Genomic DNA, 21320 nt, shown 5'->3' with positions numbered 1-21320 from the left:
TACAAGCTCAATTTGAAAGTGTCGACAACCAGTGGGAAGTAGATCAAATAGCAAGATTCTCCAATGCTCAAGCACCCATGTTCCCCAGTTTCCGGGCGATGTCACCAAGTCCCGTCCCAAGAAACCTCATCATTGGCGGGCAATACCCGTGCTCTCTGGCCTGCACCAGCCATAATAGAGACGCCGAATGATAAGCTCGGATGAAGCTTCAGGGAGAACGCCACATGCAATGGCGGTCGCACAACTGAACAAGAATGAGGTTACAGCCGGATTTCGATTGTAAGATTGCGGCCCGAAACGGAATTCCGTGCATCGCTGATTAGCATTGACCAATTAGATATCAGACCTCGTCTACTCGGTGATAAAATTTGTGGAAAGTGAGACCACCGGGTCTGATTTTGTAATCGCTAATTATTTGGGCTTTCCACAAATCAATGATTCTGATACACCATCTTGATCATTAACTTGTCAGCCAGAACACTTTCGTTGAATCCCCTCGCTTGAACGCTGACAATGACCACCCACAAGCTCTCCAAATCGTCCAGCGAGTAGCATGTAGCTGAATTCAGTGTGGCAGCGTAATTTGGCGACTATACTCATTTCTTGTTGATTTCTCGAAATCCAATGTCTAAATCTAGACGCCCTGGTCCACCAAGCCACCAGTCCAAACCACAAGAATCCGCATTCCGAGCCCAACTGACAATAAAAGAGCAAAATAACAGCAGAAGAATGCCAAGTGAATGAAGGAAGATCAAAGCTAATCGGCCAACAGGAAAAAGAAAGTGATTGCAAATTGGCCAGTAGAATAACGCTGATTGCTGAAGACGACCACTGGGAGTGCGTCAATCATACGACGCATGCAACGGCCAGCGATGCATCAACACAGCCGTAAGGGCTGTGGTCCCCTGAAATCAAATGCTGCTCTTTAGAATCAAAGAAAAGAATTACGACGTCCATTCCCAACGCAGCAGCCCAGAATATGATGCCGACGTCTAATTCCATAACATATCAGCTTGTTGCGTGGCTCGCAGCAGTGGCAGTGGTCTGTTATCTGTTGAACAACATCTGGAACATTACAACGCAAGCTTCGAGTTTGTCCGCAATCCCAAACGCTCACTTTTCAGCACCGTATTCGAGACTCTGGCTGTTGTATCTGAAAGCAACGGAAACCGAGCATCATGCAAGAGAACGCGCCCATAGACGTCTCGGACCAATTATTCAAATCGCACCCAAGGAGCTCAGTGTAAACTGTATCGAAAATGGCGTAAAAACAATATATAGTGGTGGGTTTGAAAAGGGGGAGTGGTATAAGGGCTTTGTCAATTATGGGTAAATCCGGCATGATCTTTGCGTATCGCCAGAGTTGACATAACCCAGAAAGTCATTTTTATTCGGGATCGGTCCTAACAAGCTGCATGCTGAGCGAAAGAGAATGCTCTTCCCTATGTTCTCGAATTCGTATGTTCAAACGTCATCTGAAGTGACCAAAATCCTGGATACTATTTTGTTAGAGCGGTTGATTCCGCAGATGAAGATGTGGGCACTAAATCAATCTGTGGTTGACATCCACAGAGAGAATAAAGCTGCCATGATGGATATTACAACTGCTTACTTGTTTGGACTGGGCAATCAGACCAATTTTCTGCTTGATCCTAAGGAGAAAAATAAGCTCACACTATTCGAACAAGCCGTATCCGCGTTATTCTGGATGACGGAGCTTCCAACGCTGGTTAAGCTGTGCTACCTGTTGAGAATCCCGCTTTTATCGACTGAAGTCCTGACATCGTTCCAATCGATAGAGACCATGGTCGCTGAAGTCTGTGATAGGACAAAGCAGAGTCTACTTGAGACTAAAAAGCCCCACACTTCGTTGTATGCGCAACTCCAAGAGAAGCTTGAGCCGACACTTGCTGGACCGGACCTAGATCCAAGTGTTGCAGCAGAAATGATGGACAACATCCAAGCGGGGCATGAAGGTCCTGCCATTACCGTCACATACGTGATGTGTGAGCTATCCAGGAACTTCGAGGTATTGAGCCGCTTACGGCTAGAGCTTTCAAGTTTAGATGCTCATCCTACGGCACAGGATATAGAGAGCCTACCTTTCCTTGACGCGGTTCTGCTGGAAACTTTGCGTCGATATCCCGCAGCCTTGGGTCCGTTTCCTCGTAATGTGCCTTTGAAAGGAAGCAATCTAGGTGGATTTGATATTCCTGGTGGGACAATAGTCAGTGCATCTATATACTGCCTCCATAACAACTCTGCTGTATTTCCAAATCCAGAACGATGGCTGCCAGATAGATGGATAGCTGCCTCGGCTGAACAACGAAAGAGCATGAACAAATGGTTGTGGGCCTTTGGTACTGGAAGCAGAATGTGCATTGGAAGTCATTTGGCTATTCGTAGTACGTAGATTTTGTACCCAGCCAGCTTTTTTATCGGCTAACGGATGTAGTGATGAAAACGTTCATTGTCGCGGTATATTCTGAATTTGACACAGTGATCGTTCCCGAGACCAGTTTCAAGCAAACTTACGGCCTGATAGGCGCGCCTGTGGATAATAAGGTAATGCTTGGTATTCGCAAACAGATGTAAGATTAAGGCATGAAAAGAGTGTTTTTGTCCATTTTTGTCCTGTCATCGTTCGAGCTTGTAATATCAGTCTTGCTGTCCACGAGCCATTAGCCTAAGCTTCAAAAACGAATTGCAATGCGTAACTCCCACATAAATGAACTTGCATTCTCTTTCCCTGAATATATACAAAATTCTGGCTTCTCGATGAGATGATTCTGGCGCAATTGCAAGGTATCCTTCTCCTGGTGAACTTTTTGCACAATAGATGATCATTTCAAGGACAAGATAGGACCCGAGAAACATCACCCCCCATGCCTTAGTCCAAGTCATACTCTGCATACACGCGAGGGTTTTGCTTGGACCAAGGGTGCTAACTAGGAAATAAACCCACCGGAGTAGGTTCTCCTTTTCCAAACCTTTGTATGCCTTTACTGGCATCTTCCGCCCGAAACTACCTTTCATTTATCGAGCAGAGAAGTGTCAAAAAGCCACGGAGTGAAGGCGATTAGAAAGAGGAAGCAAAAGGTATCGAGAGAGCGGATAACTGGATGTCCGATAACGCCGGCGAAGGGATAAAACACGTCCAGACGGTTGTGTTATAACGTTCGTCATGAGGGGAACCAGAGTCCAAAAAGTGGTCTGACATGAAACTTGGGAAGCTGTTTGAGGTAAGGCTGCTGAAAGCGTTAAGTGATAATCCGCAGTAGCTAGTAGGCATAGATATGGGAGCTTAAAGTCAGCAAGAACTGTGGTCTGATTAAACATTATAAAGTCGCACCGTACAAGGGCCTACAAAAGCTCCTAGGACCCTCGAAGGCACTTTGGCTAGACTCGATTATAGCCCTACTATCACGTAAGTACGAGCCTAATCTGCAGCCTCGATAGCACACTTCTCCTCCCTAAATCACTAGAGCTACTAGACGCTACAACCACCCGCCTACCTATCTGCCTACTGTCGTATAGTCTCTCTCTTCCTTCCTTTCTACAGATACTCTTCCAAGACGTCTTTGCCTGTCTTATATAGAGACGTACAAACACCTATATAGCTCTTCTTTTTACTTTCATTTGTCCTTCTATTCTAGGCTTTCTTCTAAGACTCCTATACTATACTTAGAGAGAGCTTAATTCCTCCAAGAGAGCCTATTTCCCTAGAAAGAGGTGTATTTATACAACGCTTCCTATTAGAAGAGAGCAAAAGAGCAAGGTAGCTTAAGTTGCGCCCTTTTTCTTCCTCTTTTAACTGAGGGAAGAATAGGTGGGGAGCAGAAGCTCCTAAGGAGGTGCGGTATTTGCCATCGGATGGAGGAATGGAAATTCGGAAATATGATATCTGGAACAGAAGCTTGAAAACTTGAGCCAAAGAGCAAAGTATGTCCGAGAAAGCAAGATGTAAGCAGAGCGAAGACGGGGTTTGTATTGATCCCGACCTAAGACGTTGGACCCCGCCGATCCAGAGAGATGCCTCTGACAAGGAACGAAGTCAAGAAACCTGCAATAGAAAACCCCATCATGGTGATCCAAATAATTTGCAACGAATCAACATAACTTTGTATGATGTTTTCTTTCCTTTCAGAGTCAGGCATGGTCTTGAGCAAAAGGACAAGACTCGCAGCATCTTTGGAAAGCATGGAAGCATTCGCTGCCAGATCGGCATATCTTCTCAGGTGCCTCTCCATCTGATTCTGGAAGATTGAACCTGCGATTGCTACACCAGCAGATTGTCCGAATAAGCGAAAGAAGGTGTATAGCGCAGCTGCGGTTGGTAGATCTGCATCTGATGCAGTCGCTTGAACTCCTATGCTCATCGCACTCAGATTCATCCCGACTCCGAAAACAGAAGCGACTCCTATGACTACCCAAACCGCGGTCGGGGTATGGACGTCGAGAAGGTAGAGTAGGCCCGTTCCTAACACAGTAAGGGCCCATCCGGACCATATTGCCCATCGGTAGCGGCCTGTACGAGTGATCAAAATGCCAGTGATGACACTGGCGGGACAAATCGAAAATGTCTGAGGTATCTATTGATTATTTAGCATGTCTGTTTTCTTGTCAACGATATGTAGCTATCTACCAATGCGACTCCAGCCATGAGCGGCGAATATCCCTTGGCTACCTCGAAGTACAGTGGCAGGTAATAAAGTTCGCTGAACATCTGTGCGCTGTTTAGCAGGTGATCTCCCATAAACACATGTATGTATGCTAGGACTTACCAGAATCCCTGTTATTACACTACCGAAATATATGGAAGCCGCTGTCCTGTTTGCCATTATTCGTGGAACGACGACAGGTTCTTTTGCCACATATATTTCGTAGAATCCGAATACTATAAGGCCGAAGATTCCAAGAATAAGCGGTACCAAAACGCGCCAACTGTTCCATGGGTACTGCAGACCTCCCTATTTTTCAGGATTAGCAGTGACTTAATGTTCGGGCTAACTAGGTTCTTCTCACCCATGATATTGGAATAAGTATAGCCGTAGGTGATGCAATAACCAAAAATTGCCCAAACCAATCAATCATTTTCAGTTTCTCAAGCATCGATCCAGCCCTGACATGAGGCTCCTTGAACAAAAAGATCATCACGAACGCGAAGCCGCATACTGGGAGAACTACCCAAAAGATCCAGCGCTATATGTTCAGACTTTAGGTCAGTTTATTGGACCGTCGAGAAGAGCTTGAAGCCTACCCATGAGATGTTCTCAACGATTGCACCACCAATAATGGGACCCATGATTGTCCCGATAGCATACTGCATCAATATTACGCCCATCCACTTGCCTCGCTCTCTGATTGTCACAATATCAGTCATGATGACCAAAGTCATTGCAAGTATTCCCCCGGATCCAGCTCCCTGGATAGAGCGACCAAGTAGTAAGACTGCGACTCCATGAGCAACTGCAGAAATAATTGTCCCGACTGTGAAAAGCAACAAGACCAGGAAGAGCAAAGGTTTTCGACCGAATATCTGGGACAATGAGGCGAAAGTTGGTTGAAAAACGCAAGCACACAGAAGAAAGGATGTCCCCGCCCAGAAACCCTCAAGAGCAGAGCCATGAAGACTTCCAATTATGACCTTTTTAGCAGAACGAATTAGCAGTTTTCTGCGAAAAGATGGAGTATTTTCATGCGAACCGGGATCGCTGGAGCCAGAGCCGTGGTCATCAATCCATCCAACAAAGCAATAACACTCAGGCTAGATAAAGCAATATAAAAGATCTTCCCCTCCATTGGCTTGCCCATGCTTGCAGCTGTTGTAGCTTCCGGAGGGGTTTCTATTTGCAGAGGTTGCATCGCAACGCTGGCCTTCAGTCGCGAGTCGTTCATTGAGACGTTTTGGCGATTTAAATTGTACACTGGAGGCGTGGTCAAGTCTCTTAATCAAACAGGCTGTAAGGTTTACTTCTAACGAGATATCTAAGATGAATCCACAAGCAAATCCACAATCTTGGGGTAACTTGTGGGAATGAGGATTGACCCTGACAGCACAGCCTTACGTGACACGGCTTTGGCCAGGATGCCGCTAGAAAACCTCGGTACCAATGGACGATGCTGGTACATGTTATCAGCAACGCAGGAAAACCAACACCCGGACACGTGCTGGATTGATCACTGATCACCACCGCCTGAGATGATAATGCAGTCAGCAAGTATTGGGACCATTGCAGGATGGCAACCCAATAACCAACCCCCGACTGTTGGTGCACATCTTGTGGCACTGGGAATAACATATTTCTAGAGTGAAGGGCAGGATATATACAATGACATTCCTAACTAGTGCGATAAACTCCGATTTACCGAAAACTGAAGAGCCTTTTACTGCCAGCGGTTCTTTATAACACGACGACAACTTGTATTCTTAATCCCTTTTATATAAAGATACTTTAATATAAGTAGAATAATTATGTTTACTTCAATTTATACAATAAGGTAGAGTAGCGCTAAGCTATACTGAGCCTTACCTTATCGCTCGACCTTAAAACATTCACATGCCAGTGAACTTCTCCTAAGGTCGCACAAGGCTGACGAACATCGCGACTTGTTGACGTTACTTTTCCCGCAGCCAATTTTTTGATAAGCTAAACCATCCCTACCTGTCAGACTCTAAATAATTGATATATGCATCATAATCTATGCGGCGCTACTTTAGCGTGACTCACGATTGAAAAGATCGCTCTTCGCACGAACGAACCATTTACCTTTTGATACCACAACCTCTCGCCTTGATCCCATCAATCACCTTATCGAAATACGAGCATCCCGCACCACCATGACCTCACAAAAGCCTTTCCACAATGCCGTCCGTCTGAGTGAGACGACGTATCTTTTTCAACCAAATTTGTGGAGCAAAGATGCGCCGACATTCATACTCTCAACTTGGATGAATGCTGCGCCCAAGAATATTCTCTTTTACGTAGAGAGCTACCAACGCCTCTTTCCTACATCTCGGGTTTTTGTCCTGATCGGCACTGTCTCCAACATGGTATACCGTCTGGAATCCAGGCAGAAGATTAGTCTACAGCCGGTGATGCATGCCCTGTTAGAAGAAACTCTAGGTCCCCTCTTCTTGCACGCCTTCTCAAATTCCGGTGCGCAGCAGCTTGGATTACTTTTACGAACATATAAGGAGATCACGGGGGGGAAAAAGCTGAACGTCGATGGATTGATACTTGACAGCACACCTTCTCGGGGAGAATTCTCAAGGGCTTTTGTTGGCCTGTCTTATCAGGTACCGAGTCAGCATTGGTATATCAGATACCCTGGCGTAGGGCTAGTGCTTCTAGTGGTGACGATTGGTTGGCTTGTCGAGAAGCTGACGGGCAAGGTCAACGTTTTGAGTCAATTCAATGCAGACATGAATGATCGATCGTTGTTCGGCAAGGACACGTTCAAGCAGTACATGTATTCCAAGGAAGATTTGCTGGTAAGCTGGGAAGATATCGAGTGGCATGCAGACATGGCAGAAAGTAAGGGGTGGAGAGTAGGGAGAGCACTTTTTGAAAAGAGCGGTCATTGCAGGCATGGGAAAGGCCTTGGAGAGGAAAGATATTGGAATATCATCAATTCCATTGTTGCCAAGGAAGCAACAGACGGGTCCCGGCAGTCAAAACTTTGATCTTATTCTAAGATAAACAATCTGAATAAATCAATGCTAAATCCAATTCATTGTTCCTGTACGAGAGACAGGGCAAGTGTCCTACTTAATCACACTTGTACTTTCTGCTCACACCAATAATTCTTTATCATCATCCTTCGAATCCTGTCGAAGGTAAAATTTACAAAGACATGGGTACGCCATTTTGGTATTCAATTCAACTTTGATCTGCTGTTGCTTGGGAGAGATCAATTCGATGCGATCGAAAACTTGGTAGAGGCGGACGAGGAGGTAAAGGACTTGTTGCTGGCCAAAAACTCGTCCAAGGCAGACTCTTGGGCCATGATTGAAAGGGATGAAACTCCATGTTTCTGCAGTGTGGGAGAGCCAGCGCTCAGGTTTCCACACCTCTGCATCAGGGCCCCAGACATCGGTGCGCCTTTGGAGACCGAGAACGGAGTAAACTAAGATGTTATTTAGTAATGCGACAAATTCCCGTAAAAGTGAGGAAAAAGCATGTTTTTTGAGTGGACCTACTGCACTGTGTATCTGCTGGAACTCCCACCGGCTCATTCCCGTTGACACCCCCACCCACTGGAAGAGAGGTGTCAACTGAAGCAGTCCGCATGTTAAACCCCACTGCAGCAAATCGTCAGTTCTCTTCTCGAACACCTGTATAACAGGAACAAACATACGACTGTGATACATTCTCAAAGTCTCTTTCATGACGCATTTTGCGTAAGTCATCTCTTGTATTTGGGCTGCTGTAGGCAAGTTGGAAAGCCCACAGCTGTAACAGTGTTAGTAAAGGTTCCAATGTAAAAAATGACTTCTTACACTCGCGATATCTCTTCTTGCAGCTTTGCAGCAACGTCTGGATTTCTTGCCAATTCATAGATAGCGAAGGCCATCGTCATCGAAGATGGATCCTACAAAATTAATCTCAATTCACAAAAGACAATGAAAAAAATACCTTTGCAGCAGTAAGAACCGCTAACAACTGGTCCTTTACAGCCTTAGGGTCTTTTTCTTCTCTGATCAAGGTGTGTACGAGATTGCGGTCATTTTCTGGAATAGCCTCAACATCTTCGAAAGACATTGCCTTGACACGCTCTACAAAGGTATTAATATAATCATTCAGAATTTGCAAAGATTTCCCCGCAACAATATTCATTGGTATCAACGTTCCAATAGGGCTAGAATTTCCGAATTAGCGCAAGATATGAGAAAAATGTTTGAATATTAGTAGTTACCCCAAGAAAATCCGTTTGGTATTCCAATCAAAGACATTCTCCATTGCTCTGCGGAATGACTGGGATATGCTCGGGAGTGAATCTGCTGATTTCCCAAGGAAAACTCTAGTTACCACATCGAGTTGATATCTATCTGTCAGATCATACAGATCCTGAGGCTCATCCTTCACCAAGTGTTTTTTCAACTCTTGAAAATCGATCTCTGTAAGCTCTAAATCGTTTGTTCGAGATTTCGCAAGCTAACACGTTACTCAGTATTCCTCGTCTCGCTTAACAATATTCTCAACCTCACGAGGACTTACATTTCCGCGCAACAAAGTCTTACTTGCTAGCCATTGTGGTCCATCCGCTTTTCGCTTTTCAGCTGGAAGGCTCTAATATGTGTTGAAGTGAAAACTTACTTGTGAAAATAGAGTCACCTAGCACGTTGCTCCAAATACCATGCATGTGGTGTCCTTTAGGCCAGATCGAAAACTTTCCCCATGTCAGCACTCCCATGATCCGGAAGACAGTTTCCTACTGTACATTTGTTGCCATAATGGTCTTGATGTTCTCGGGCGCATCAGTCATTAGGATGCGTCTCCCAAAGATATTGAACTCAATTGTGTGACCAGGATGATTGAGTAACTCCTGTGTACTGTTGGGTTACTTCAGCAAGGTTTTGCCATCAAAAGCCTTCCTTATGTTCCTTGTTATAGCACACAGGGATGACCATTTTGGAACACTCACTATTCGAAGAAGGTATTACGCATGAGGTGCCGGGTTGCCGTAAATAGGACGTCCAACTCTGAAGTACAATGTTAATCTAGAGAACATTTTGATGGAGATTTCATCAATATCGTACGTAGAGGCACCCATGAGGGGACTTGAGAAGATCGAGAGCCTAGGGAGTTGATCTTGATGGTTCTTCGGGCATTCGCCCTTATCATTATGATACTTGCTATAACCACAATGAAACATAATGCGATAAGTGTAAATGGTCGTTCCTGGTACGAGAAATGGGAAAGCCATGAGGACTTGCCCCAAGCCGGTATATGCGAAGTAATTGCCATAGTGATTTGTGAAACGGGCTTAACAATAACGAGACGACAAAATTTTTTAAATATCGTGGTATTCAAAGATCCTTTCTGAAAGTCAAATTTTGATGGATGGGTCTTGGAGAAGCGGAAATATTTTGAAGGGGAAAATCAAGCTGGGAGAAAGTAACGTGCAGAAAAAAGATAAGGTTGTCCAAGAGATATCCTTTCACATACTCAATGGCCTGATGAATCTGGTAATTGGGTAAGCCTGCTGGACAGGAGAGAGGGTAGCAAAAGCTACATCTGCATGGTAGTCCTAGGATAATGCAGCTTATTTCACTAATCAATAAAGTGCGAGTCGAAAGCCGAGCTCTGCTTACGGTGTATAGAAGTTCTACACATGGCACACCAGTGTGTTGCAAGACTGACGGGATACCTCTTGGGATAGAATAACGATGTTCGGCCCTAGGTTTATATTTTTGAATTTTCGGATCCGTTTAAGTAAATATACAACAATACCTCTATCCCAAAGGGTAAATATAACTGTTTAAGGAAGGTGTGTTACAAGGTCGGTTTCTGGCATCAATACCCCAGAAGGGTTTCCCGTCAGTTTTGCAGCACACTGGTGGCACATTAAACTGCGTAATGTACGATTCGTACTTGAATTCTGTTGCATTGCCGCACAGCTGCCTTAGAGCCGCTGTCATCAAATCACGTAGCACAACCATGTTACCCGAATCTGACGTGCAGCAGCGGAACGGATCGGCGGAATAATGCTCAGAAATTCCCTACTCGAGTACACGGTTTTGATGAGCATTTGGAACATGCTGCATGCAGAAATAATATTACGCTGGAGAACATGCAGCACGGCACAGTGTTCCGCAGTCGGTATCCGCGGTGGACAGAAAAGTCCGGATTTTCCAAATCCGTAAATTATAGTATAACTCAACCAAGAAAAATCTCAAGAATAAATAGAAAATGATAAAGTAGTCTAGGAGCAATCTAGTATCCTGAGGATTAATTTGGGGCCTATAAGCCTTACCGTTTTTCAGGTATCTCAAACGCAGCGAGTTTGTAAAATCCGGACTTTTCTGTGCACCGCGTGATACCCAAGGCCTGTATGGGTTGGTACTACACCTATGGCGTGATAATAGAGCATGGTACGGGGTACAACCTACCTTAAAAACATCGGCCCGATGCAGCCCCGAGGCATAAAGGTGTCCTCCGGCTCCGGTCCGAAGACGGTCAGAAAGTGCTACTAAATGTTTACCAACTCTTCGGTTTGACAACCTCGCGGAGCACAAAACAAGTGGCAGCCGAAACATGATACTTCTGAAAATAATTGACGAAGATCGTATATTTCGTCAATCAACCTATCACACTATCACATATTTTGTCAATTATTTTAAGTAAACAAGGCCATTCAAGCTCCATTCGAAGTCGCCGTACTCAGTACAAGATTGGTGGCCAGCTGACTAAAACTTATTTTGTCCACCCCGAGGTAGCACTAAGTTATAGCAAAACTTTATAACTTATTACTTACTATAGTACATTTGGGGTATACCCTACCAAATGGGATACATGTCAGTCCGGTGCCTTACCCAAATCAACTAGCCTGGGTTGGTACTGAAGAGAGTAGGGCTGGGTTGGTACCAGGGTATATCCACCCCATGCGGAAGACTCGCACTGCATAATCAGCTTACTCTGATTACGATTCTGATGATGATCCTACAAATCAGAAGAACTGTCAAAACATACTCGCCGGACAAATGCGTTCAGCTGTGACGGAACAGCGATCAGATCCCTCGGAGAGAATATCAGACCGCCTCTACCAGAAAGACAAGTAATGGTCGGTAAGATAAGGCCTTGCTTTTGTTGACCTGATTTAAATCGAGGCGTGCGAGTCTCTACCAATATATCGAAGTACTGCAATACGAGGCACAAAATGTAAGGTTTCTGAGATGCAATAACAGGGCCATCGAAGAGAGAAAGCACAATTAAGCTGACTGCATTGCATATGTGAATCGGGATCGTAATGAAGCCAGTTGGAAAGGGAATAATGACGCTTCATGTCTGCTTGGGATCATTTCAAACGGACTATGGTATGAAGAGGCGTCGTCTGACATTAGACCACAATATATGCACACACCTTGAGAACTTTCATTGTGAAACTTCAATTTTAAACTCAATTTTGTTGGTAGAGACATATCGTATCATTAAGAACATGGCGACAGACAGTGCCGTCGGCTACGAAGACTTTGTTGAGCTTAAGAGCCACTTAAGTGAAATGAATGGATCAATCGGAAATGCTTTCCCGGATACAAATGGTCTTTTGGACAGTAAAAAGGTTGATGAACTCACGAATGCAGCTACAGTCAATGTCAACGCACTATCTGATAATGGAAGTAACTCCAGCTTCACAGCTGGGGAGAGCAGTAACGGATTCAGTACTCCGGGAAATAATGGTGCCGAGCCTATTGCCGTCATAGGTATGGGAATGAGGCTACCTGGCGCCGTTCATGACTCCGAATCCCTTTGGGAAGCGCTTGTCAATAAGAAGAATGCTCGTTGCCGCGTTCCAAGCGATCGATATAATGTTGACGCGTTTTACAACCCCTCCCGTAAACCACAAAGCGTGGGCACAGATTCTGGGTACTTCTTGGAAGATGTCAATCTTGACGACTTCGATGCTGGTTTTTTCAATCTAGGCAAGAAAGAGCTTGACAGGCTGGACCCGCAGCAACGGCTTCTTATGGAGGTTGTTTGGGAGTGCTTAGAAAACGCAGGGGAAACAAATTGGCGAGGGAACAACATCGGTTGCTACATAGGTGTTTTCGGAGAAGATTGGCTCGAGACACAACTGAGAGATACTCTGGAAATGGGCCCCTACAGAATCACTGGCCATGGAGACTATGTTCTTGCAAATCGAATTTCGTACGAGTTCGACTTCAAAGGTCCTAGGTAGGCCGCATCCTTTCAAAGCGATGATGTATGCATCTCTAACAGTTGTCACAGTTTAGTCGTCAAAACTGGCTGCTCTTCAGCTCTGATAGGATTGCACATGGCTTGCGATGCATTGAGAAACGGTGATTGCACAGCAGCTGTAGTTGCCGGAACGAACCTTATATTGACGCCTACAATGACAATTGCCATGACCGAACAAGGGGTTGTCTCGCCCACCGGCACCTGTAAATCATTTGATGCAAGCGCGGAGTAAGTGTAACCTTAGCTGCTAGGTCTTCACTGCCGCATGCTAACCGAGACTGTAGCGGATATGCAAGGGGCGAAGCAGTAAACTGTGTTTACATTAAAAAACTCTCCGACGCAATCGCTGACGGCGATCCAATTCGGGGCATTATTCGTGCTACAGCGATAAATTGTGATGGCAAGACACCTGGGATCTCATATCCAAGCTCTCAAGCCCATGAGACTCTCATTCGAAGAGCCTACAAAGTCGCCGGAATCAATGATGTTTCGCAGACGGCGATGGTTGAGTTCGTATATTTCCGTTGTTCCGAGCCTGTTTAAGGGGTATTGCTTTTCACACCGCCTAAGTGGCAGAATTATCTGACCATGCAAGATAATTCTGCCACTCGGGCGGTGTGCAACACATTATCCCCTTCACCTCCAGCTCTCGACTCCAGAGCAAACAAGACAAACGTATGCTAATTTGTTAAAGGTGTCATGGTACGGGAACCCCTATTGGTGATCCCTTGGAGACACAGGCAGTGGCACGAGTCTTCGGGGAGAATGGAGTTCTTATCGGTTCTGTAAGTACACAAATCGTATGCAAGCTGTGAATGAAACTAACTGCAAAGGTCAAACCTAATATGGGACACTCAGAGGGTGCCTCTGGATTGACCAGCATGTTTAAAATGCTCATAGCCATGGAAAAGAAAGCCATACCTCCAAACATGCATTTCAAGATTCCGAATCCAAAAAGTAAGTCTGGCAGCCGAACGCGAAGCTATAGTATACTGATTAGGATCTCAGTCCCTTTTAAGGATGCGAAGCTGTCAGTCCCGGTCGAGGTGTCTCCGTGGCCAGTAGGTCGAGAGGAGAGAGTCAGTGTCAATTCATTCGGAATTGGCGGTTCAAATGCCCATGTGAGTCACTGGAAATGTGTGAAACATTGGAAGTTTATTGACGTTTAAGGTTGTACTCGACTCCGCAGCGTCGTGGAACGTCGGAAACAAGACTTCTTTGCTGGAGCAAAGCACATCTTCAAGTCCCGAGCTTCTCGTCTTCTCAGCTAATCATCCGGAATCATTGAAAAGGTTGACTAAGAACTATGCCAGCTACATTCAGACTAAAAGCCCAGTCTTGAGCGACCTTGCTTACACATTGGCTTTGAGGAGAAACCATATGCAATACCGTTCAATTTGTGTTGGTGGTTTTGAGGAATTGACTTTTACCCCTCCCGTCAGAATTGGTGGTCTTCCTACACTTCTCTTCGTTTTCACAGGCCAAGGCGCGCAGTGGGCAGGAATGGGAAAAGAGCTTCTCATCAACTACCCTTCCTTTCGGAAAGATATAGGCGCCTTGAACAAGACCCTGGCTCAATGCGCGCACCCTCCGTCGTGGAATCTCGAGGGTATGTGAAACACTAGGTCAATGAAATGATACTAATTACAATAGATGAGCTTCTCAAACCTAAGGAGACTAGCCTGATCAACAGCCCCGAGTTGTCCCAGCCTTTGTGTGTCGCTATCCAAATAGCCCTTGTCAATCTACTTAAACTATGGAACATCGAGCCTCAAGGAGTTGTGGGGCATTCCAGTGGTGAGATTGCAGCAGCCTATACCTCGGGAATTATCACAGCCGATGAAGCCATCATTATTGCGTATTATCGAGGATACGTCATGAAATCGCAAAAGCTCAATGGAGGAATGGCTGCCATAGGTCTAGGTCATCATGAGGTGTCTCCATATCTTGTTCCGGGCGTCTTGATTGCGTGCGAAAACTCGCCTGATAGCGTCACAATCTCAGGAGATGCAGACAAGCTTGAGCAGGTCATGGCCGCTGTGCAACTTGCAAACCCCGATAAATTAGTGCGACGGCTTCGCGTGGACATGGCATATCATTCTCGTATGTAACAATCTCGCTATCTTCTGCGCGCCAGGGCTAATTGAATTCTAGACCACATGAAAGCAATTGGAGAGGAATACCAAGATCTGATCCAGGACAAAGTATCCAGCAAGAAATCGAGAATTCCTTTTTTCTCAACCGTCGAAGTAAAGCCAATCAGTGATGCTGGAAAGCTGGACGCAGCCTACTGGAGATCCAACTTGGAGTCTCCTGTGTTATTCAGTACTGCCGTGAAATCTATACTAGGTCCGGCAGTGCAGAAAAGTGTATTAGTGGAAATCGGACCGCATTCTGCATTGGCAGGTCCCTTAAGACAAATATTCAACAGTACAACGGGAAGCCATCTCTACACGTCAACTCTTCAAAGGAACGAAAACTGTACAAAGTCATTCTTAACAGCCGTTGGTCAGTTACATTGTCTTGGATTTGACATCGACTTCTCAACCACAAATCAAAGTAAAAGAGTCCTTTCCGACCTGCCACAATACCCATGGCACTACGAACGAAAATTCTGGAATGAGAGTCGCCTCTCAAAGGAGTATCGACAACTACGCTTCCCCCACCATGATATCCTTGGCTCTCGGGTGGCAGAAAGTAACGATTTTGCACCAACCTGGCGTAGCTTGCTGAATTTGGATAACGTTCCGTGGATCAAGGACCACAAGATCCTTACTGATATCGTTTTCCCTGCGGCTGGCTACATTGCTCTGATAGCAGAGGCTATCCGCCAGCTCACAGGTAATGAAGATTGTACCTTCAGGAACGTGACCCTCTCTTCAGCCCTGGTTCTTGATGATTCAAAAAATACAGAGATAATGACCAGTCTTCATCCTAGTCGACTCACCGTATCGCTAGACTCTGACTGGTACGACTTTACAATTTCATCGTATGATGGTACTTCATGGACAAAAAATTGTGTTGGTCAAGCCCGAAAAGGTTTCGAGACAGATTCAGTAGACATCGCAAAGCTCGATGGTTTACCAAGACAGGTTGTCTCCGGCTCGTGGTATCAAGCAATGCGCAGAGTAGGATTGAACTACGGGCCAATTTTCAGCACCCTAAATGATATTACTGCGGGGGTGAAGGAGAACACAGCAGTTGCAATTGTGCCTTGTGCAAATCAAAGCGATGAGTCCCCATATTGTCTGCACCCGGCAACACTAGATCCTTGCTTCCAGTTGGTGAGCACTGCTCTCGCCAATGGTCAATCTCGGAACCTCACTCAACTGTGTTTGCCCACTTCTATAGAGTACCTTTCCATACGGAAATGCTCTTCCGAGGTTCGCATGTTTGCAGAGACGATACCAGCGAGAAAAGGTGTCGTCATCGGAAACGCATTTGGGGCAACCGATGGACAAACAGTGCTAAGACTAAAAGGCTTGAGACTATCTCCAGTGGAAGGCGATGCCGTTGACCTAGACCCGCATGCTGGCATACAGTTGGAGTGGAAGCCCGATATTGAATTCCTTGAAACGAAGGACTTGATACAAAACGTAAAGAACGTGAGAGTTTCGCATATGCTTGGGGAGAAACTTACCGCCCTATGCATTCTTGAGACAAGTTCTCAGAAGAATAAAATTGAGGCCCAACAAGCTCATCTTGGGCGCTTTCTTGAGTGGATCGATCAACAGAAAGATCGCATTGAAACCAACCAGTATCCGTTGGTAGATGGACTTGAAAGTCTTGTAAAGCTCAACGATTCGGATAGAATGAAGCTAATTGAGCAGACTTCTATCGAGCTACAAAGTACTGAGTCAGCAGCAGCGGGCACAGCACTCTTGCGAATTATTCAAAACCTCGGAGGAATCATCACTGGGGAAGTAAATCCTCTCGAGCTCTTGATGAAAGATGATGTCCTCACTCAAATCTACGACTTTGCTGGTTTGTGGGACTACTCGAAGTATTTTAGCGCCCTGTCTCATAACAAGCCACACTTAAGGATCTTGGAGGTCGGTGCAGGTACTGGAGGAACGACGGAGATTGTTCTGAACAACCTACAGTCTCGCTTCGGTGAGAGAATGTACGGGAATTACACCTTCACAGACATATCTGCCGGATTCTTTGGCCCTGCGAAAGAGAGATTCCAAAATTATTCTGCGATAGACTACACTGTCTTAGACATCAGCAAGGATCCTCTCTTGCAGGGGTTCGAGGCTCATTCTTATGATCTAATCATTGCCACAAATGTAAGTGTGTTGTTGAATGATGTTGATCTCTACTGATAAACCTTAGGTTATACATGCCACTCCTGTTCTGGGCGAATCTCTATCCAACATTCACAAGCTCCTGCATCCTGACGGATCTCTCTTCCTCCAGGAGATATGTCCTAGTAAGTAGACTTTTCAGGTTCTGGATTCAAGTGCTAACATATCACAGATACCAAATGGGTCAACTTCATTATGGTAAGTCCCTCAAACAGTGTAAGCCTCCATTGTTGTACTAGTTGCTAATCACCTCGCAGGGACTATTTGAAGGCTGGTGGCTTGGTGCAGCTGATAAAAGACCAGATCAGCCATTTGTCTCTCCAGCGAGATGGGACGAAGAACTTAAGAAGTCTGGATTTTCGGGAGCAGAGACTGTACTCTATGACGACGAAGTGCCTTACCAGGTCAACGCAAACATATTTTCTAAGCCCATTACTGCCAAGAAAGAGCTCCCAGGCAGCAAAAGTGTGACGATACTGTGTGGTAAATCCGGCGTTGAGGTCGAACAGTTGGAAGCTCATTTGAAAGATCGTGGGTATCGTACTGGGATCGTTCACTTCCCTGAATTGCCACCAGCCAACCAAGATGTGATCTCGGTCTTGGATTTAGAAGAACCTTTCTTTCCAAGTATAGAAGGGGAAAAGCTAGCCGACTTCTTGAGTTATGCAACTCATCTTCAGACCGAGAATATAGGGACGTTGTGGGTAACGAAGCCTTCCCAGATCTTATGCGAAGATCCCGCCTACTCTCAAGTTATTGGACTTGCGAGAACCATTCGGTCAGAAGTAGGAGCTTCATTTGCAACCTTGGAGGTAGACAGCTTTACATCCGGTTGGGATAAAGTCATTGATGTGTTTGTTAAATTTCAACACCGAACTAAGGAGGAAGATGTCGATTCGGACATGGAATTTGCAATTTCGAAAAATGTGATCTACACCAGCCGCTTCCACTGGATATCTGTTTCCAAGGAGTTGTCCCAGGCGTCAACCGCAAATCTACCCAAAAGGTTGGAGGTTGAAAAGAAGGGTTCTCTTGATACGCTTCATTGGCTTCAATTTGATCCAAGTTTGTTGGGCCCTAACGAAGTCGAGGTTGAAACACGCGCTATAGGAATGAACTTCAAGGTAAAGGAACTCCATTGCAAATACAACAGTAACGCGATTAACATTTGACGTGACAGGATGTTTTGATCTCCATGGGCATCGTCGATGCTCAGAGGATTGATAGCTCTGGCCTTGGCTGTGAATGCGCAGGTTTCATCCGCAGGGTTGGTAGCAATGTTCATAATCTAGTCGCCGGTGATCGTGTCGTTGTTCAGGCGACGGGCACTTTGGAAACGACTGTAAAGGCAAATTCGAAACTCTGCGTAAAGATACCAGATAGTCTTTCATTTGAAGATGCTGCGACAATGCCAGTGGTCTATGGTACAGTCGTCCATTCTTTACTAGATCTAGGTCGAATGGAGAAGGGTCAGGTAGGTTATGGTTTGCAATTCAACTTTCCACAATAACTAATGGTGCTTAGACGGTGTTGATTCACTCTGCTGCTGGCGGTGTTGGAATCGCTGCAATTCAAGTTTCTCAATGGGCTGGTGCTGAAGTAAGTCTACCTATGGGACAGGCATGAGATAAGTCTAATTCATAATAGATATTTGTGACGGTGGGGAATGAAGACAAGGCAAAATATCTTGTCGAAACATTTGGCATTCCTCGAAGTCATATCTTCCATTCAAGAGATGCGTCATTTTTACCGGATATTTTGAAAGCAACCAATGGAAAAGGTGTCGATATGGTCCTCAACTCATTATCAGGAGACTTGCTTCATGCGTCTTGGCAATGTGTGGCCCAATATGGAAAAATGCTCGAGATTGGGAAGAGGGATTTCATAGGCCAGGGAAAACTTGGGATGAGTCTTTTCGAAGCCAACCGTTCCTTCTTTGGCATTGATCTTGCCGTTATGGCTGAGGAGCGACCAGATGTTATACACAGGTAAGATAATTCTTTCAGATCAAAAGGATAAATCTCTAATCATATGAATACAGACTCCTCAAGAAAGTACTCCAGCTATACGAGCAAGGAGCTATCAAGCCCATCAGACCTATTAAGATATTTGACGCTACTGATATCAAAGCAGCATTCCGTTATATGCAAAAAGGACAGCATATGGGGAAGATTGTATTGAGAATGCCGCTTGATCACGGAGACCTTTTGACGAATTTGGCCCCCTCCAAATTGGTACTTCGATCGGATGCTTCGTACTTGATGATTGGAGGTTTGGGAGGTCTTGGAAAGGCGATATCGACTTGGATGGCAGAACATGGCGCGCGGAATCTAATCTTCCTTTCACGATCAGCTGGGAAATCAGAGAGTCATAAGCAATTCTTTCGCGAACTGGAAACCTATGGGTGTTCAGTTCAGGCTTTTGCTGGAAGTGTGTCTGTTCTGGCAGATGTCGAGAACATGATTAAAAATGCGACATTGCCGATCGCAGGTGTGATGCAAATGTCGATGGTCTTAAGGGTAAGTGATATTATGAATGTAGACTTGTATCGCAGCTGACCATAATAGGATCGTTCTTTTGCCCAATTTTCCATCGAAGACTGGAACGCCGTGGTTGCACCGAAGGTTGAAGGGACCTGGTGCCTACACAACGCCTTGGATAATCACGCCTTGGACTTCTTCATTCTTTTCAGTTCCTTCTCGGGACTTGTTGGACAGTGGGGCCAGGCAAATTATGCCGCTGCCAACACGTTTCTCGACGCATTCGTACAATATCGACACAGCCTCGGTCTGCCAGCATCTGTCCTTGATATTGGATGTGTGGTGGATGCAGGCTACGTAAGTGAGAATCAAGCAGTCATGGACACGTTGCTTTCGACATCGCTCCATGGATTACATCAACAAGATGTGCTCGATTCCCTACATTTGATGATGGCACGATCTTCCCCATCATCAATCGCTCTCCCCGACTCGTTTTCCAACCCGAGCCAGGTGGGTATCGGCCTTCGCTCGACTATGCCGATAACATCACCTGCAAATCGCAGTATCTGGAAGCGTGATCCTCGAATGAGCGTGTATCGCAACCTCGAATCTGTAGACGCGAGCGCAGCTACATCAGGGAATGAAGCGCTGCGACTCTTCCTGGCATCTGTCAACGAAAAACCTAGCTTGCTTGTCGAGGCCGCAAGTGTCGAGTTTCTCGCTCGGGAGATAGGCCTCCGTTTGTTCATAAGTCTCATGAAGCCTGAGGAAGATCTTGATATCAAGATGTCCCCGACGGCCCTCGGGCTAGACTCGCTAATCGCTATAGATCTGCGGAACTGGTGGAAGGAAAGCTTCGGGTCGACCGTCACCGTACTCGAGATGATGAATGCTAAATCTTTCGAAGAGTTGGGCGCACTTGCCGCAAAGAAATTATTGGAGAAGCTATCACCCGAGAACGGCAAATCAGATGAAGACATTGCTAGGGAATATCTGGCCATGAAAGCGCCTTAGTGTATTTAGATTCCGTGTAGATCAGCGATTGACAATAAGAAATTCATGCTAATACCACAATCATCAAATCCGAGCACAAAAACTCTCTCTGCATCTTGAAACTGAAATTGGAAGTATCCAGAAAATAAATCAAAAGAAATAACGATTTCGTTCTCCTCCATCACCCATGAAACTTCCTCATATGCCTATCCCGGTTGTCCTTCCTTGGAAAGAACTTTCCACTCGCAGAAGAACTATGGTAATCGCACGCTTTCTCTGTGCAATGATATTTCGGTGCTCGCATCTTCTCATGATGATTGAGGATATGCCTCTTGAGGTCTTTAGGAAGCTGGAATGTCCAGCGACATGGTGGGTACGGACATAGATGTCTGTGATCGGATGATAGCATATGTTTTCTGAAGTACAAGATGGTCAGCAACTGAATCACAATGCTTTCGGAAGCAGCTCCTTAACTTACTTCAGATATCTCGTGGAAGAGAATGTCCGAGGACATTTCCGGCACGCAGATCCCGACGTGCATTCCCACGCTCTTTTTTCTGCCGGCATATCGGCATGAACTTGCAGAGGTTCTTCAATACGATGTAGAGGTTGAGTTG

General features: G+C 45.5%; 5 protein-coding genes across 5 annotated transcripts; 3 read left to right on the top strand and 2 right to left on the bottom strand.

Moving 5' to 3' along the window:
- Positions 1 to 979: 979 nt before the first annotated feature.
- GLAREA_12867 (Cytochrome P450) lies at positions 980 to 2595 on the top strand (the record flags this gene model as incomplete). The annotated part of the gene is made up of 3 exons (XM_008084630.1): positions 980 to 1329; positions 1378 to 2405; positions 2456 to 2595. The coding sequence occupies 3 exons, from the start codon at positions 980 to 982 to the stop codon at positions 2593 to 2595; spliced, it is 1518 nt and encodes a 505-aa protein (XP_008082821.1).
- A 1406-nt stretch (positions 2596 to 4001) lies between these two features.
- GLAREA_12866 (MFS general substrate transporter) lies at positions 4002 to 5898 on the bottom strand (the record flags this gene model as incomplete). Its single annotated transcript, XM_008084629.1, has 6 exons — positions 4002 to 4592; positions 4646 to 4726; positions 4785 to 4970; positions 5026 to 5202; positions 5261 to 5647; positions 5707 to 5898. The coding sequence occupies 6 exons, from the start codon at positions 5896 to 5898 to the stop codon at positions 4002 to 4004; spliced, it is 1614 nt and encodes a 537-aa protein (XP_008082820.1).
- A 943-nt stretch (positions 5899 to 6841) lies between these two features.
- GLAREA_12865 (uncharacterized protein) lies at positions 6842 to 7687 on the top strand (the record flags this gene model as incomplete). The annotated part of the gene is made up of 1 exon (XM_008084628.1): positions 6842 to 7687. One exon carries the CDS (start codon positions 6842 to 6844, stop codon positions 7685 to 7687), a length of 846 nt encoding a protein of 281 aa, XP_008082819.1.
- Positions 7688 to 7795: 108 nt separating this feature from the next.
- On the bottom strand, positions 7796 to 9971 carry GLAREA_12864 (Cytochrome P450; the record flags this gene model as incomplete). Its single annotated transcript, XM_008084627.1, has 11 exons — positions 7796 to 8130; positions 8204 to 8305; positions 8362 to 8456; positions 8504 to 8595; positions 8640 to 8862; positions 8920 to 9158; positions 9222 to 9268; positions 9321 to 9393; positions 9445 to 9556; positions 9649 to 9706; positions 9764 to 9971. The coding sequence occupies 11 exons, from the start codon at positions 9969 to 9971 to the stop codon at positions 7796 to 7798; spliced, it is 1584 nt and encodes a 527-aa protein (XP_008082818.1).
- Positions 9972 to 12162: 2191 nt separating this feature from the next.
- GLAREA_12863 (Thiolase-like protein) lies at positions 12163 to 20724 on the top strand (the record flags this gene model as incomplete). The annotated part of the gene is made up of 17 exons (XM_008084626.1): positions 12163 to 12899; positions 12954 to 13151; positions 13208 to 13432; positions 13618 to 13708; positions 13757 to 13880; positions 13932 to 14044; positions 14094 to 14532; positions 14577 to 15026; positions 15078 to 17212; positions 17259 to 17355; positions 17403 to 17428; positions 17488 to 18354; positions 18411 to 18704; positions 18755 to 18829; positions 18878 to 19218; positions 19272 to 19749; positions 19798 to 20724. 17 exons carry the CDS (start codon positions 12163 to 12165, stop codon positions 20722 to 20724), a joined length of 7617 nt encoding a protein of 2538 aa, XP_008082817.1.
- Positions 20725 to 21320: the final 596 nt, after the last annotated feature.

The sequence above is a fragment of the Glarea lozoyensis genome (genome assembly GCF_000409485.1).
Source record: "Glarea lozoyensis ATCC 20868 chromosome Unknown GLAREA21, whole genome shotgun sequence".
Lineage (NCBI taxonomy): Eukaryota > Fungi > Ascomycota > Leotiomycetes > Helotiales > Helotiaceae > Glarea > Glarea lozoyensis.
This window is presented reverse-complemented; position numbering and strand designations above follow the sequence as displayed.